The sequence below is a fragment of the Peromyscus leucopus genome, chromosome 22 (assembly GCF_004664715.2).
Source record: "Peromyscus leucopus breed LL Stock chromosome 22, UCI_PerLeu_2.1, whole genome shotgun sequence".
Lineage (NCBI taxonomy): Eukaryota > Metazoa > Chordata > Mammalia > Rodentia > Cricetidae > Peromyscus > Peromyscus leucopus.
Genome location: NC_051081.1, coordinates 22,267 through 39,330, shown reverse-complemented (window position 1 = coordinate 39,330; position 17,064 = coordinate 22,267). Strand labels below are relative to the sequence as shown.

The 17,064-nt window shown below is 49.7% G+C and overlaps 1 protein-coding gene across 1 annotated transcript; it reads right to left on the bottom strand.

The window, feature by feature from the left end:
- Window positions 1-9,638: 9,638 nt before the first annotated feature.
- On the bottom strand, window positions 9,639-17,064 carry Plpp2 (phospholipid phosphatase 2). The gene is given in 7 exon segments (XM_028863567.2): window positions 9,639-10,369; window positions 10,371-10,477; window positions 10,659-10,835; window positions 11,014-11,071; window positions 13,832-14,106; window positions 14,235-14,386; window positions 16,931-17,064. Coding segments are annotated over 7 exon segments (957 nt in total). The 5' UTR covers window positions 16,983-17,064; the 3' UTR covers window positions 9,639-10,233.

Here is a 17,064-nt window from a genome sequence, read left to right as displayed (position 1 = left end):
GTCTACTGTGGTAGGGCTGCTGGACTCTAGTGGGGACATAATTCTGGCTATTACTGATTGTGGTTTTACCCTAGTATCTTTGATAGGGATGATTATAGGTATAAGTGCTGATGTCTACGTTTTATCTTGTGTGTGTGTGAGTGTGTATGTGTGTGTGTGTGTGTGTGTGTGTGTGTGTGTTTCTTGGTTTCTCTGGATTTTAGGAGAGTGTGATGGCTGTGTATTGCCTAGTAGAAATTTTTCTGTGGATCTGATAAGTGTTCTGGGTATAGGGAGCTGACACTCAGGAATGGGAATAGGCTGAGGGTTTAAGGGGTTCACAGGAAAGAGGAAAGCAGTGTTCCACAAGTATCTGCTTATCTATCTTCTTGGAATGGGAGTAGAGTGTGAAGAGAGATCACCCAGAAGTTCGCCTATACAGCTGGGGTGAAAGGGCCTGTCACAGCTGTACAATTCTTCTGAATATTATGGTCTGGTAAGATACATATAGTACCCAACAATTTTTTGTTTTGTTTTGTTTTGTTTTTCAAGACAGGGTTTCTCTGTGTAGTTTTGGTGCCTGTCCTGGATCTCACTCTGTAGACCAGGCTGGCCTTGAACTCACTGAGATCCTCCTGGCTCTGCTTCCCAAGTACTGGAATTAAAGGTGTGCACCACCACTGCCCGGCGTGACAAAATTATTTTTTAAGTCTACTGCAACCTGTGTCTATTCATATACAAAAAGCTACAAGGTATTCTTGGGGCTCCTGGGATATTGGTGGGTTTTCATACCCAATGTTGTTGGAGTTGTCTGTCTTCTGTATAATATGATAAAGAAGGTGCCATAGGGGAATGGACAGGAAGGCTATGGAGGCTTTTGAAGAGACTAAGGTTCTTGGAGGACAGATGTTGGAAGCCAGACCCACCCAAGGCTTTCCCAGACCCCATCGAAAAGAAACAGAAACATCCGTTTTGTGTCAGGAGCACACCTGGCAAGGTCCAGCCCGGGGCCGGAGCTTGGGCCTCAAAAGAGTTAAGGTTCCAGGTCCTGGGAACCCAGTTCCCCCTGAAGGGCTGTGGCTATGACTCCCAAGGCGGCTGTGTCTGTGGGGTCCTGTGCTCTCTCCGCCAGCATTGTCTGATTTAACCCTTGCTGACCTTGGCCACTTCCCCACTGCAAACAGTATATAGGACGTTCTTTTTTTAAGATTTATTTATTATGTATACAGTGTTCTGCCTGCATGTATGCCTGCAGGCCAGAAGAGGGCATCAGATCCCATTACAGATGGTTGTGAGCCACCATGTGAGTGCTGGGAATTGAACTCAGGACCTCTGGAAAAGCAGTCAGTGCTCTTAACCTCTGAACCATCTCTCTAGCGCCCCCCCCCACGTGCGCACACACGCCACCTCCATAGGATGTTCTTAATAAACTTGCTTGACATACGTCATCAGCTTATGCAAGACTTCCGGGGCCCAGCTATCACTTTTGTCTTCATTATACTTCAATCCCAATCCTCTCACTTGACACTTTGCCATTTGGGACCCTTATTCCCAAGGGTTAGGGTCAGATGGGCTAAGCAGCTGTGTGTCCTGCTGCTCCGGTGGGTACAGGAGATGAGGATAACACACACGTGAGTCAACTTGCCCCATAAGGTACTGACAGATGGACTCCATAGGGCCTCTGTCTGTCAGTGAGAGATTCAGATGTTCCCTCACTTGTATGGAGCCTGCCACATGCCTCTTACATGCATGTTGATGCAAGTCAGCAGCAGGTGAAGCCACCATCAAGGATCTCCCCTGACTCATGAGCCAAGCTCTGACACAGAATTAACGTTCCCTTTTCCCTTTTATTAGAGCCTCTGAGAAAGTCTTGTAACATTTGTCCTCCAAGAGTCTTAGCTTCTTCAAAAACCTCTTGAGCCCTTCTATCCCAATCCTGCATAGCACTCTTCTTTATCACATTGTATAAAGAACAGGCAACTCTGCAAAGTCAAGTATAAAACTTTCCAGTATCCCAGAAGGCCCGAGAATATCTGTAGCCCAAAGAGTGAGGCACCTTTGCATTAGGAATAAAACCCAGGATCCTTTGCATTAGGAATAAAACCCAAAATCCTTTGCTTTAGGAATAAAGCCCAGGATCCTTTGCATTAGGAATAAAACCCAGGATCCTTTGCATTAGGAATAAAGTCCAGTGGACCCCTCTATACTTACCTGCTTGCTTGATTTGGCCAGCTTTCCCTCCTTCTACAGAAGGAAAACTCTTTGCCTTGTTGAAATACTTTGGATTGTGAGATGCTTTTCTTGAGCCCCAAGACACATTTCTAACATCTTGAACCCAACATGAGGCTCACTGTGTATCATCAAGGGCCTTGGGACATGAAACCCATCCTGGGATGTGTATCCCACTGTCTTGTTGTGGTGGCCCTAGATAACAGAGGCGCTCCCCTGCTTCAGAGCCAATGGAACCTCAAAATCAGAAGTAGATCGGCAATGTGGTAATACGGGCCCTCATGATATAAAGCATGATACGTGACCTCATGAATGACCAAGGGAAGGAAACTGGATTATATAGTACTGCCTTGGTGGGTAGATTTTAGAGGATAAGAAAGTGACTGAGATTTTGATCACGAGATTGTTCCAAAAATGGGAAACAGAGAATATGAGAAATCTCTGGGATGGGGGGTGGCTGCTAATCACAGGGAAGACAAAGAAAGGACAAAATGAGTGTTCTTCCTCTGATTGACAGTCCACTGGGGTGAATGTTGGGGTCCTAGGAAGACAAACCCCAAACTGAGTGGAAGGATAAAACATCTGAGATGGATAAAAATAAGACCCCCGTCAGTCCTAGCACAAGAAGAGAAACCGGGCCCCTGCTCATTTACTTTTTTGCTGTTGTTTCAGAGGGAAAAGGACATGATCCCTTCCTTCAGCAAAGAGTATAATTCCTGTCATCCTCACTCGTGGGGAATTGACCATGAACATAAGCTGCATGAAGTTCACACACTCCATCTTAATCAGACCCCGGTTCTCTCCAAAAGACCACCGGTTTATGGATGGGCTCCTGAGGTCAAACAAAGCAACAGTACTTAATCATCTGCAGTTTCTTTTCCCCTTTGGCTCAAAGGTAATCGTCCCAGCACCTGACCTACCAGCTCCAGCTCCCCTCTCCTCTGATTCATCCTGCTCTCCCTCCTTCCATTTCTGAAGCCTGACTCTTCTCTATCCCTCACCCCCCAGATTAAGAAAGGAGCCCGAAGGACGGCAACAGAACACTAGCTGCAGCCCCTCCCTCCCGCTCCACGTCTCCAGGATCCCACAGACCATCCCTTCCTGGCCTCCCTCCCGGCAACTCAGGTGGACTTCTCCTGCTCAACCACAGGCCGTACCTGCCAGAAAACCAGCTAGGCTTCCCACAGACCTTCTCCACTCCCTCTGTCCCCAGACCCAATCCCTCAGTCTCCTCCCTACTGCTGCAACAGATCACCAGCCGTGGCCACCCTTCCCCCTGCCCACACCTCCTGGGGACCCCACAGACCATCCTTGCATGACACCCCTCCACTCACTCATCCTGAAGCCCAGCCTCCAACACCAACAAGAATTCCTCGTGAACACACCAGCCAAGCAGGTCAGTAAAACGGGCAGCACACAGCCATCACTCGCTCTGAAAATCCAGAGAAAAAATAGAATCCAAGGAACAAAACACTTACCCAACAAAGCCAGAAATCAGCACCTAGACCTATAATCACCTCAAATCCAGATGCTCAGCATAAGAACAAAATCAACAACGGCCAGGTCAATGTCTCCACTAGAGCCCAACTATTCTACCACAGCAGACCCTAAACATCCCAACATAACTGAAGCACAAGAAAAAGACCTTCAAAACAACAGTATGAAGATGATAGAGGTGACAAATAAACGAGGAAATAAATAAACCCTTAAAGAATTCCCGGAAAACATGAACAGTTACAGGAAATTAATAAATCCCTTAAAGAAAGTCAAGAAAAAACAAACAAATGGTTGAAGGGAGCAAATAAAACTGTTCATGACCTGAAAATAGAAACAGAGGCAATAAAGAAAACACAAACTGAGGGAATTCTGGAAATTTTTCAAACAGAAACCACAGAGGCAAGCTTCACCAACAAAATACAAGAGACTCGGGCATTGAAGACACAGTAGGAGGACTGGACGCATCAGTTAAAGAAAATGTTAAATCTAAAAACTTCCTGACACAAAACATCCAGGAAATCTGGGACACTATGAACAGACCAAATCTAAGAATAATAAGAATAGAGGAAAGAGAAGAATACCAGATCAAAGACCCAGAAAATATTTTCAACAAAATCATAGAAGAAAATTTTCCTAACCTAAAGAAGGAAAAGCCTATAAAGGTACAAAAAGCATACAGAACACCAAATACATTGGACCAGAAAAAGAAATTCCCCCTCACCGCATAATAATCAAAACACTTAATATACAGAACAAAGAAAAAATATTAAAAGCTCCAAGGAAAAAAGACAAAGTAACACAAAAGGCAGACCTATTAGAATTACACCTGACTTCTCAACGGAGACTCTAAAAGCCAGAAGGGCCTGGACGGATGTGCTGCAGACTCTAAGAGACCACAGATGCCAGCCCAGACTACTGCAAACCAACAAAATTTTCAATAACCATAGATGGAGAAAATAAGAAAATCCATGATACGGCCAAAATTAAGCGATATTTATCTATAAATCTAGCCCACAGAAGGTGCTATAAGAAAAATTTCACCTAAGGAGGTTAACTACAGCCATGAAAATACAGGAAATAATCTCACACCAGCAAAACCAAAGAAGGGAAGCGCACACACATACACACACACACACACACACACACACACACACACACACCACAACAACAACAACAACAACAAGAATAACAATATAACAGGAATCAACAATCATTGGTCATTGATATCTCTCAACATGAATACTCTCAATTACCCAATAAAAAGACACAGACTAACAGAATTGTGCAAAAACAAGATCCATTTTGGCTGCATCCAAGAAACACACCTCAACATCAAGGATGGACATTACCTCAGAGTTGGAAAAAGATATTCCAAACAAGTGGACCTAAGAAGCAAGCTGGCCAATTCTAATATCTAACAAAATAGACTTCAAACCAAAACTAATCAAAAGAAATGGGGAAGGAAATAATCAAACTGAGAGCTGAAATCAATGAAATAGAAACAAAGAGAACAATACAAAAAAAAAATCAATAAAACATAGAGTTGTTTCTTTGAGAAAATCAACAAGATAGACAAACCATTATCCAAGCTAACTAAAAGACAGAGAGAGAATACCCAAATTAACAAAATCAGAAATGAAAAGGGAGACATAACAACTGACAAGGAGGAAATCCAGAGAATCATCAGGTCATACTTCAAAAACTATACTCCACAAAATTGGAAAATCTAAAAGAATGGACAATTTTCTGGATAGGTACCACATAACCAAATTAAATCAAGATCAGATAAATGATTTAATAGACCTATAACTAGAACCAGTCATTAAAAATCTCCCAACCAAAAAAAAAGCCCAGAGCTAGATGGTTTCAGTGCAGAATTCTACCAGAATTTTAAATAAGAGCTAATACCAATATTCCTCAAATTGTTCAACAAAATAGGAACATTGCCAAATTGTTTTTATGAAACCACGGTTACCCTGATACCCAAACCACATATAGACCCAACAAATAAAGAGAATTACAAACCGGTTTCCCTCATGAACAATGATGCAAAAATACTCAGTAAAATACTTGCAAAACAAATTCAAGAACACATGGAAAAGATCATCCACTGTGACCAAGTCAGCTTCATCCCAGTAATGCAAAGATGGTTCAATATAAGAAAATTAATAAATGTAATCTACCATATAAACTAACTGAAAGAAAAAACACATGAACATTTCATTAGATGCAGGAAAGGCCTTTGACAAAATCCAACACCCTTTTATGAAAAAAGTCCTTGAAAGATTAGGGATACAAGGGACATAACTAAACATAATAAAGGCAACTTACAGTAAGTCGACAGCCAACATCAAATTAAATGGAGAGAAACTCAAAACAAATCCATTAAATTCAGGAACAAGACAAAAGTTTCCAACTCTCTCCATACCTATTCAATACAGTACTTGAAGTTTTAGCTGGAGCAATAAGACAACTGAAGGAGATCAAGGGGATCTTGATTGGAAAGGAAGAGTCAAAGTATCATTATTTGCAGATGGTTTGATAGTATACATGAGTGCCCTAAAATTTCCACTGAAGATCTCCTACAGCTCATAAACATCTTCAGCAAAGTGGCTGGATACAAGATTAACTCAAAAAATCAGTACACCCCCCCCCTCCATATACAAATGACAAACAAATTGAGAAAGAAATCATGGAAACAACACCCTTCACAATAGCCTCAAATAATGCTAAGTATCTTGGGGAAACTAACTAAGCAATTGAAAGACTTGGTGATAAAAACTTCAAGTCTTTGAACAAAGAAATCGAAGAAGATATCAGAAGATGGAAAGATCTCCCATGATCACGGATTTGTAGGATTAACATAGCATAAACAGCAATCTACACATTCAATGCAGTCCCCATCAAAATCCCAATGCAATTCTTCACAGACCTTGAAAGAACAGTACTCAACTTCATATGGAAAAATAAAAAACCCAGGATAGCTAAAACAATCCTGATCAATAAAACAACTTCCGGGGGTATCATCATCCCTGATTACAAGCTCTACTACAGAGCTATAGTAATAAAAACCACATAGTGTTGGCATAAAAACAGACACATTGATCAATGAAATCAAATTGAAGATACAGATATAAATCCACACACTTATGAACACTCGATTTTTGCTAAATGTCTTAGTTAAGATTTCTATTGCTGTAATGAAACACCATGACCAAAAAGCAAGTTTGGGAAGAAAGGGTTTAATAGGCTTATGCCTTGGAGCTGGATCTCATGGAGGTGTTTCCTCAGCTGAGGCTCCTTCCTCTCTGATGACTCTAGCTTCTCAAGTTGACACACAAAACCAGCCAGTATAAAAAAGCCAAAATTATACAATGGGAAAAAGAAAACATCTTCAGCAAATGGTGCTGGTCTAACTGGATGTCTGCATGTAGAAGATTGCAAATAGATCCATATCGATCACCCTGCACAAAACTCAAATCCAAATGATCAAAGACCTCAAAATAAAACCAGATCCACTAAACCTTATAGAAGAGAAAGTGGGGAACAGCCTTGAACTCGTCAGTACAAGAGAAGACTTCCTAAACAGGACAGTACTGTGCTGGTTAGTCTCGGGGCAACTTGACACAAACCAGAGTTATCTGAGAGGAGACAGCCTCAACTGAGACAGCACCTAAGACTAGGCTGCACATACCCCTGTAGGTTATTTTCATAATTGGTGATTGATGAGGGAGGGCCCAGCCCATTGTGGGTGAGGCCATCCCTGGGCTGGTGGTCCTGAGTTCTATAAGAAAGAGGCTGAGTAAGATATGTGGAGCAAGCCAGTGAGCAGCACCCGTCCATGGCCTCTGCATCAGCTCCTGCCTCCGGGGTCCTGCCCTGCTTGAGTTCCTGTCCTGACTCCTTCAGTGACGAACAGTGATGTAGAAGTGTGAGCCCGACAAGCATTTCCTCCTCAAGTTGCTTTTTGGTCACGGCGTTTCACTGCAGCAATAGAAGCCCTGACCAAGACAATTTTTAACACAGGCACCAAGATCAACAATGAATAAGTGGGACCTCAGCTTGCACAGGACCTGCACAGGTCTGCACCAGGTCCTCTGCGCATGTGTTACAGCTTTCGAGTTTTTATGGGATTCCCGAGTGTGTGAACGAGGGGTCTCTGCATATTGCACTGTCTCTTGGGCTCTTTTCCTGTTTGTCTTGTCCAACTCTGACATATTAGTTTTTGTTTTGTATTACCATATTTTATTTTGTTGTTATCTTAGAAGACTGTTCTTTTCTAATGAGAAACAGAAAAAGGGGTGGATCCAGACAAAAAAAAAAGGGGAGGAGTGGGGGGCATAATTAGGATATATTGTGAGAAAAGAATCTGTTTTCAGTAAAAGGAATAAAGGAAAGATTTTATTTTCTCTCTTTTTTTTAAGTGTGTGGGGTAAAGGGGTAGTATGTGCACATAAGTGCAGTGCCTATAAAGGCCAGAAGGGGGCAGCAGATACCCTGGAGATAGAGTTACAGGCCGTCCCAAGGCAGCCAACATGGGTTGCCATGAGCTCTAACCACTATGCTATCTCTCCAACCCCTGCTTTATTTTTTAAATAAAGAATCTCTCTCTAGGGGCTTGAGAGTAGGGTATCAGTAGCACACTTCTCCAAAGCATTCGGACTAAGTTTGGATCCCCAGGAGCAATGTAGTCAGGCAGGCATGGTGTAATGCCAGCAATGGAAGGCCGAGACGGGGAGATGCCTACAAGCTGACAGCCATCCACACCAGCCTACTCGGTGAAGTTCCAGGCCAATGAAAGAGGCCTTGTCTCAAACAGGAAGTGGGAAACATCTAAGGATTGACACCTAAGGTCGCCCTCTGACCCCCACACACAGGCACACTCGTGAACGCTCACGGACATGCACAGAAGAGTCACTCGAGCCCAGGCTACACTCACCACCCTCCTACCTCAGGTGCTAATGTCACAGGTGTGTGCCCCACACCCGGTGTGCTTGCTAAACTGAGTTCTTTGCCAGCCTGACAGGCAGGCGTGGGTGCCTGGAAGAGGCCCAGCTCAGCTGCTGGCTAGCCAGGCAAAGGATCTGCAGAAACAAAGCCATGGTGGGTAACATGAACACACCTTCTCACTGGGGCCTCTGACAGTAATGGACCAGCTGGTTCCTGTAGAAACCTGGTGCACAGGACACTGGCTGGAGGACACTGGCAGGCAGGCATTTAACCAAGAGTATCCCCATGAAAATATGGAAAAGCAGGCTGTGTCAGCCACTGAACACCCAGCTACCAAGTGCCTGAGGCATCCAGCATGCTCCCTAGGTTGGGTTAAGCCCCATGGGTCTGCTGGCTTTCAGGGTCTGCCCGTGGCATCTGGGATCATGGTGACCCAATCTGGACCCATCTTCTATGGAGAAGACGGAGAAAGGGGTGTTACTAACTGCACAGAAGGTCGTCCTCTGACCTCCACACACAGGCACACTCGTGAACGAGTGACCTCCACACTTCTCTATGGAGAAGACGGAGAAAGGGGTGTTACTAACTGCCCCCCCATACTTTCTGACCCAAAGACTTGAGGGGTACCTAAGGAGCCTGACCATTCTCAGAAAGACACACACCTTGTCCTGGGATACAGCGAGGCCTGTCAGCACTTCCGATGCCCCTGGGAGACTGGCAAGGCACCCTGGGAACATCCTCAGGCACCGAGTAATGTGGTCCATGAAGGGTCTCTGTTTTAAAGTGGACCTAACACAAGCATCCACCACAACCAAGGAAGGCCACAATGGCTAGAAGGCCTCCGTCTTGGCCTGTATACAGAACACCCAGGCCACATCTCGGTCTCCCAAGTCAATGCTAAGACTGGGCGGGTCCAACACTGGGGAACGAGGCAGGTGCAGCAGGGCCATCTCACCTGGAGAGCTTAAAAATCAACACTCAGATCAGAGACGTTTGGTACAAAGTTTATAACTCACCCTCCCATGAAAAAGTAACTTTTAAGTGTTCTGAAGTAGATGGGAATGGCAGACCCAGGACCCACTTCCAAGGCCTGGTACACACCCGGTCCATGTGGACAGTGTGGAGGCAGGATGGGACATCCAGCTTGAGGGAGAGGCTTGGAGGCCTGGAGCAGGAATCTTCTGCAGGCTTGAGAACAGGATCCAGACCAAAAGCCCTGTGCGACCTTTCAGGCAACCCGGGCTTCTTGACAGCCCAAGGTTTAGCAGCCTTCTTTCACACTGGTGATCCCTGCCCCAGGCCAAAGCCAACTGCCCCACCCAGGCAGACAAAGGGTTGCTCATAGCCGCAGGACTGTCAGGGAAGGTGCTGACTTCATGTACCATCTCAGATCAGCCCATCCCTGGGGCCACGCACGGATGGCCCTTCTCAAAAAGCCCTTGGTGGTGGGAGACAGCCCTCAGAGCAGGACCTCATCTTTTAGAGGCCGTGTACTTGTGTTCCTGGCACTCAAGGAGCGATGAGGATGGACCCTGCCCACACTCAGGGCCAGCCAGGCACCCAGACCCCGGTTAACAGTCACCAGCTGGGACCCTGGGGCAGCTCCAAAGACGTAGCCTGACCAGGGCCAAGGGGCCAACACCTGACTGGCCCACAGATGGCTTCCTGGCTTCCAAAGCAGGAAGAGACTGGGTACTCATAGTGGCTAAGGTCCGTCGCCGAGGGTCAGCGTCAGTGACAGACTGGGCTTACGCTCGGGTTCCTCGTCCTCATTGCAGGGCTGGGGCGGCCGGGACTTGAAGAAGTCTGAGACGTAGCGGACCTGGGGGAGAGGAAGGCAGTGAGTAAAGCCAGAAGACCAGAGGGAGGAGCCAAAGAGGGTTGTGAGGCAGATGGGGCCAGTGGCGAGGGGCAAGCTCTGGGGGCAGAGCAGCAGGCAGAGATCGCAGGAACAGAGGGGTCAGGCAGGGCACATCCTGTAGGATGAGGCAAGCAGGGCTCACCGTGAGGCAGGCCACCAGGGCTCCCTGCAGGAGGCCGACAAGGACATCACTCCAGTGGTGCTTGTGGTCGGACACGCGGGTGTAGCCCACGTAGATCGCAAAGGCCACCAAGAAGAACTGAACCGTGGGTCTCAGCAGCCGTGCCCACTTCCAGCAGAGCCGGGCCTGCACGTACAGCTGTCGGGGCATCAGCCTGCATCAGCTGGGCCCGTGGGTGTCCACACCCTGCCCAGCCCAGCGTAAGAGTCATAAACACCCCTGCCTTAGCCCCCCACGAACCCCATTGTGCAGCGGGGAAGACCCGGGCGGAGTGGGGGGGAGAGTAAGATCCCCTAGGAAGAAGGCAGACACTCACCGCCAGGAACAACATGCAGTACATGCCAAAGGAGGAGTGTCCGGAGTAAAAGGACAGCCTGGGAGGGAAAGCAGCCGGTCAGCGGAACCCGGAAGGCAGAGCCCGAAGCTCCTTGGGGAGCTGGCAGCCACAGAGGGGTGCAACTCTAAACGATGGCAAGCAGGGCTGGAGAGATGGCTCAGCAGTTAAGAGCCCTGACTGCTTTTGCAGAGGACCCAAGTTCAGTTCCCAGTACCTACATCCTGCTGCTCACAACTACCTGTAACTCCAACTCCAGGAGATCTGATGCCTCTGAGGAATGTGCATGTGTACGTGTACACACACACACACACACACACACACACGAAAAATAAATCATCTTTAAAATTTATTTATCACCGGGTGGTGGTGGCACACACCTTTAATCCCAGCACTTGGGAGGCAGAGCCAGGTGGATCTTTGTGAGTTCAAGGCCAGCCTGGTCTACAGAGAGAGATCCAGAAAAGGCACCAAAGCTACAGAGAAACCCTGTCTCGAAAACAAAATAATTGTTTACATTCGCCGGGTGGTGGTGGCACACGCGTTTAATCCCAGCACTCGGGAGGCAGAGCCAGGCGGATCTCTGAGAGTTCGAGGCCAGCCTGGTCTACAAAGTGAGTTCCAGGAAAGGCGCAAAGCTACACAGAGAAACCCTGTCTCGGGGGCGGGGGATTTATTTATCTTTATTTTATGTATATACTGTTTTGTTTACATCTGTCTGTGTGGCACATGTATGCAGTGCCTACAAGTGGCCAGAAGAAGACTTCACAAATGGTTGTGAGCTGCCTTGTGGGTTCTGAGACTCTAACCCATATCCTTTGGAAGAGCAGCCAGGGGTGTGAACCTCTGAGCCATCTCTCCAGTCTCTTAACCCGAGGGAAGGCTTGCACACAGGACACTCCATCAGGAGGCCCTGGAGCGACCATCTCACCCTCACATCACCAACTCCAGCTCCCTTACCTGCTCCTGGAGCAGGCATGGCCAGCAGGACCACATGGGGGCGGCAGGCAGCGGTGGCCAGTACTGCCACCGTCACCCAATACTGTCACGGCCACTGTTGTTACAGCTGGGTCCCAGGTACTGACCATCACCTCACCTTACAAAGATATCAGTCACTGCTGCTTCAGAGCTCAAGCAGCAGCCAGGGTCTGGCTTTGGAGGCTCAGAAGGGCCAGGCATCTCCAGAGCACCCACAGAGCCAATCCACAATCTTGGCAGACAAAACAAGGCTAGGGTAGCCCCTAGCTCTACCCTAGCACCCAGAAAACAACATAGAAGTGCATTCCAATCCTCCTGACCCACTACGCTGACGACACAGCGGTCCATCGTGTTCCCTCAGGTAAGCCACTAAATAGACGGTGACCACACTGTCCATTCCCCCCTGTAACTCGGTGTTAAAGGCATTTTCCTGGCATGTGCGAGTCACAGCCATGGGTTTGCTCTTCAGTATGGCCACAAATAGACAAAAAAAAAATCACTGTTTTGCAACAAAAAATATAAAGCATGCAGAGAAAACACACACGCACACGCATGGCATGGCTAATAAACAGAAGCTGACTAAACAGCTGGGGAGATGCTCAGCGAGTCACGTGCCCTCACCGCAAGCGTGAGGACCTAAGTTCCATCCCTAACACTCAGGTGACGAGGGAGGTGTGTGGCGCATTCCCGTAATCCCAGGACTGGGGAGGTAGAGACAGAAGGATCCCCGAGCTTGCTGGCCAGTCTACAACTGCACAGCTCTAGGTTCAACTAGAGACCTTGTCTCTAAGGAAAATGTGGAGAGGGACTGGGGGCGTGGCTCTGGGCATGAATTGCCCTTGCAGGGACCAGGGTTCATTTCCCAGCACCCACATAGCAGCTGACAACCATTTGTAACTCCAGTTCAAGGGGATGTGATGTCCTCTTCAGACATCCATGGACTCCTGCATGAACCTGGTGTACATACATACATGCAGGAAAACACACATGCACATAAATAAAATAAATACCTTATTTATTTATATATAGTGGAGAGTAATTGAGGAAGACACTTGCCGTCAGCTCACTGCCGGCCCACACACATGCACACACACAAACACACACACAAAACAGTTCATGAGGAGACACAAGTGCCAAGCTTAGGGACAGACACTGCGGCCAGTCACTGGAAACATCCAGAGATGAGAACATCTGTGAGGACAGAAGGAAGGGACAAAAGCCAAGAAGACATTCTACGCCAGTCATGGTGACACAAGCCTGTCAACCCGGCACTCGGGAGACTGAGGCAGGAAGATGAGAAGTTTGAGGTCATTCTGGTGAGATCTTGTCTCAAAAAAACGAAAACTGCACTATGGATGTGAAAATGCCAATAGTATTGAAAGTGAAAAAGCCCTGGAAGGCCTAATGGCTGGTCAGAGCCAGCAGACAGAGAGGGCTCAGCGGAGATCACAGAGCAAGGATGCGGGACACACAGGCCACACCAAGCATGAATAGCAGGGCTCGGATGAGCGGGACGAGAAAGGAAACATGCTCAGAGCAAACAAGCTCACCACAGAGGACCCTGAAGAGGCAACCGCTCAGTCACAGTAGATCCCTCAGCCTCAAGGGGCAGGGGCAGTCACCCCATCTCTGCAGGGCAGGCCACTGCCTCCCAGACAAATGAACCCTGAGACTGCCCTCTTGTGTACCTGCCCTGCCAAAGACACAGAGGAAGACCCATGGCCGCCTTCTCTGCCTGCCTCTACCAACGGGTTTTCTCCATTCACCAGGCTCCAGACTCCTTGTCCCTCAGAGCCTTGCCGGGGCTGCAGGCGGTACCTACCTGGCCTCGGTGACATTGGCAGGACTACCCCTGCACACCTCCAGCTGCACATAGCCGGAGCAGTTGACCCGGCTCCAGTCAGGGTCACAGACAGCCAGGAAGCTGGGTCGCAGACGCCCGATCATGTACTTGGCCAGGTCAGTCAGAGACTGGCTCACAGCGGCCCCGAACAGGAAGGTCCCCAGCACCTTGTAGATGGCGGCCACATAGTTGTTGAAGTCGGAGCGTGAATAGAGACGGTCTGTGTACACCAGGTAGGCCTCCCCCGACGAGACCTGCCAATGAAACAGTGGCAGAGCCGTGGCCTACACGGCTCCCACTGTACCCCCTGCTGGGGAGCCGGGTCCTACACACCTCAGGACAGGGTTGACCCAGCCCCCACCCAAGCACTCCTCTGTCTTACAAGGATGACGGTGGCTGTGATGATGACCCCAGCCATGAGTCCATGGGTGATTGTGTCTGGACGGTAGGGGTACCGGATGGAGTCATCTCCGCAGTAGAAGCCTCGTTTGTATGGCGCGTTCACCAGGGTCAGAATGACGAAGGGCAGAGAGGCTGTGGGAAGCCAGGGAAAGCACATGGTTCTCCACAGTGCAAATTCCTGCCCACATATTATCTGCACTGGTATCACAGCCACTCTGCGATGATCCCATCGGAAAGTAGTCCAGTGGCTTCTTTAACGAGCCCAGCTATTGGGCAGCTCTACCCTGCTGCCCCCTCGCCTCCCGTCAGGACCCTAGGGCTGACTCAGCACCAGCAATCAGTCTTCACACACACACACACACACACACACTGCAAGCACAATGACTCCTCCGAGAGTCACATCTCAGGCACCCCTCCTGACCAGCCACCCATGGAGTCACTGCTGCTCTTCATGGCTCCTGTCCCCACAGAGAACCACACGATCGATCACCTTAGTGAGAGTTGGGTGGACTGCCCATCTGCACAGGAACACCAAGGGGCCTGCTGTGTCCACGGTGGGGCACTGGACAGGTAGGTAAGGTCATCTAGCAATGCAAAACTGTAGGGCTGTGGGCCACACAGCAAAGGCACAGCCAGAGCGCCATCCCTAGAGTGTCTACTCTTTAATGTGCATTGATGGTTTGCCTGTATGGATGTCTGGGTGAGGGTGCTGGATCCTGGAGTTACAGACAGTTGTGAGCTGCCACATGGGTGCTGGGAATTGAACCCTGGTCCTCTGGAAGAACAGTCAGTGCTCTTAAGTGCTGGGCCATCTCTCCAGCCCCGAGTCTCTGCTTCTCTATTTGCCTTCATTCCAAGTTCTGAGCCAATGTCAGCTACACAGTGGACAAGATGGAGCCAGCCCTGGATTCGGGAGGCTCAGACCAAAGCCCAGAGACACAGACACTCTTGAAAATGACCTGGCAGTGAAGCTGTGAACAGAGCTGCAACCTGGAGCCCCCAACCAAGGGCAGCTGGGAGGTGAGAGCCAGTCACAGGACAGGACGCTGGGCAGTGCCATGTTCCACAGGCACAGGAACAGAGACACCCCAAGAGGCAAAGCTGGGCAAGTGCCCTTTGCCCGTGAGCAGAAAAGCTGGGTGTGGAGGGCGCGGCTTTCAGGTCCTGAATGCCAGCAGCAGAACACAAAATGAGCCTTCCCTTAGCATACATACACGGGGAAACGGAGGGGCCAGAGAACGGTCCCTACACAGGCTGAGCCATCACAGTGCCCACGGGGGACAGGATCCAGGAAGGTGCTAACATCACGAAGCTAAGAAGGGGGTTAAAAAGTGAGGGTGACAGCAGCAGTGTCCCCTGGGAGGGGCCAGGCTTCGTGACAGTGAGAGAAGGCTTGAAGGAGAAGAGGACAGAGGACAAGGTGAGACAGCCACAGAGGAGGAGGGGGGGAGCAGGGGAGAGGAGGAGAGAGGGGGAAAGCAAGGCAGAGGGTGGGAGCAGGGGAGAGGGGGAAAGGAGGAGAGAAGGGCAGAGGAAGCAGAGATGAGGTCAGAGGAAATCCCTTATCTTGTTCATAGGAGGCGGCAAAGTTAAAGGATCTGGTGATACCATCACGGAGACAACTGGAGTCAGCGAGTCTGCTGAGTGGACATCCCAGGCAGGCCACGGCCATGGCCACGGCCACGGCCACAGCCACAGCCACAGCCGCGCTGCAAGGTGTGAGCATGGCTGGGCTGCATGGCAGCTGTGGGCCAGCACACTGACTCCCAGGGGTGTCCCCTCCTCTCCTTCCACCTTTCGAGGGTATCTTTAGGGGACGCTGTACCCACCAATAGGCAAGGGCCTCCTTCATTCCGGCCGCCAGGGCCTCCCTACCAGCGCCCTAAGCCTGTGCTGACTAAGGGGAGCAGCAGGTTGGCATTGGCCTCCTCCTGCGGCTGTGACTCCCCGGTAGCTCCGCCTCCGGGGACCCAGGACTTTCCAAGGAAAAATGTAAACTATTTCCAAGTCCTCCAGTGCCTGGCACACAGTTAAAGCAACAGAAATGTTTTTAATAAACCCATACAGTCAAAAAGGGTGCCCAAGGCTCGGGGATGTCCCACGGGGCCTCCTGGCTGCCAAAGGGCGAAGCTAAATAGAATATCCTTCCGGGATGTGGACGATGGACCCAGAGGGAGAAGCAGAATGGACGGGAGCAGACGACACCCTGTCACAGCCTTCGGGGAAGGATCCAGCCACTGTCCCCTGGGCCCCCGAACAAACACTTGGCCTTTGTTCGCGCCTGGGGGGTTCAGAATGCTCCTCCCCGCGGCCTGAACCGGACTGGCAGGTTTGTCTGTGTGAGCCTGGCCGTCCCCGCCTCCCGGGGGCACCGTGCTGGACCTTGGCCACGGGTCACTGGCCTGCAGGGTCCTGGTGCCGCCCCGCCCAAGTGAGTCATGTCGCCCCGAGGCACTCGAGTGACTTCCTGCTGCCGGGACCCCCCACCCGGGAACAGCCACAGGTAGATAGGCAGCCCGAATCACGCCAAGCGCCCAGGAGGGCTGGCAGGGCGCGCACAGGGAAGTGGGGAGCACCGGTCACCACCGTCCGCATCCCGAACGCGCACTGGCAGGAGGGACCGTGGGAGCGTGCACCTGGGAGAGAGTTCCCGCCCCCGGGTCCCCAGACTCTTACCGACCAGCACGCACAGCACGTCCAGCAGCACGAAGACCCACCTCCGCTCCATGTCGCCCCCGCCCAGGGACGCCCGCGACCCCCGCTTGTCCCAGCTGTTCCGGAGCGTCCCAGCAGCCCCAGGATCACATGGC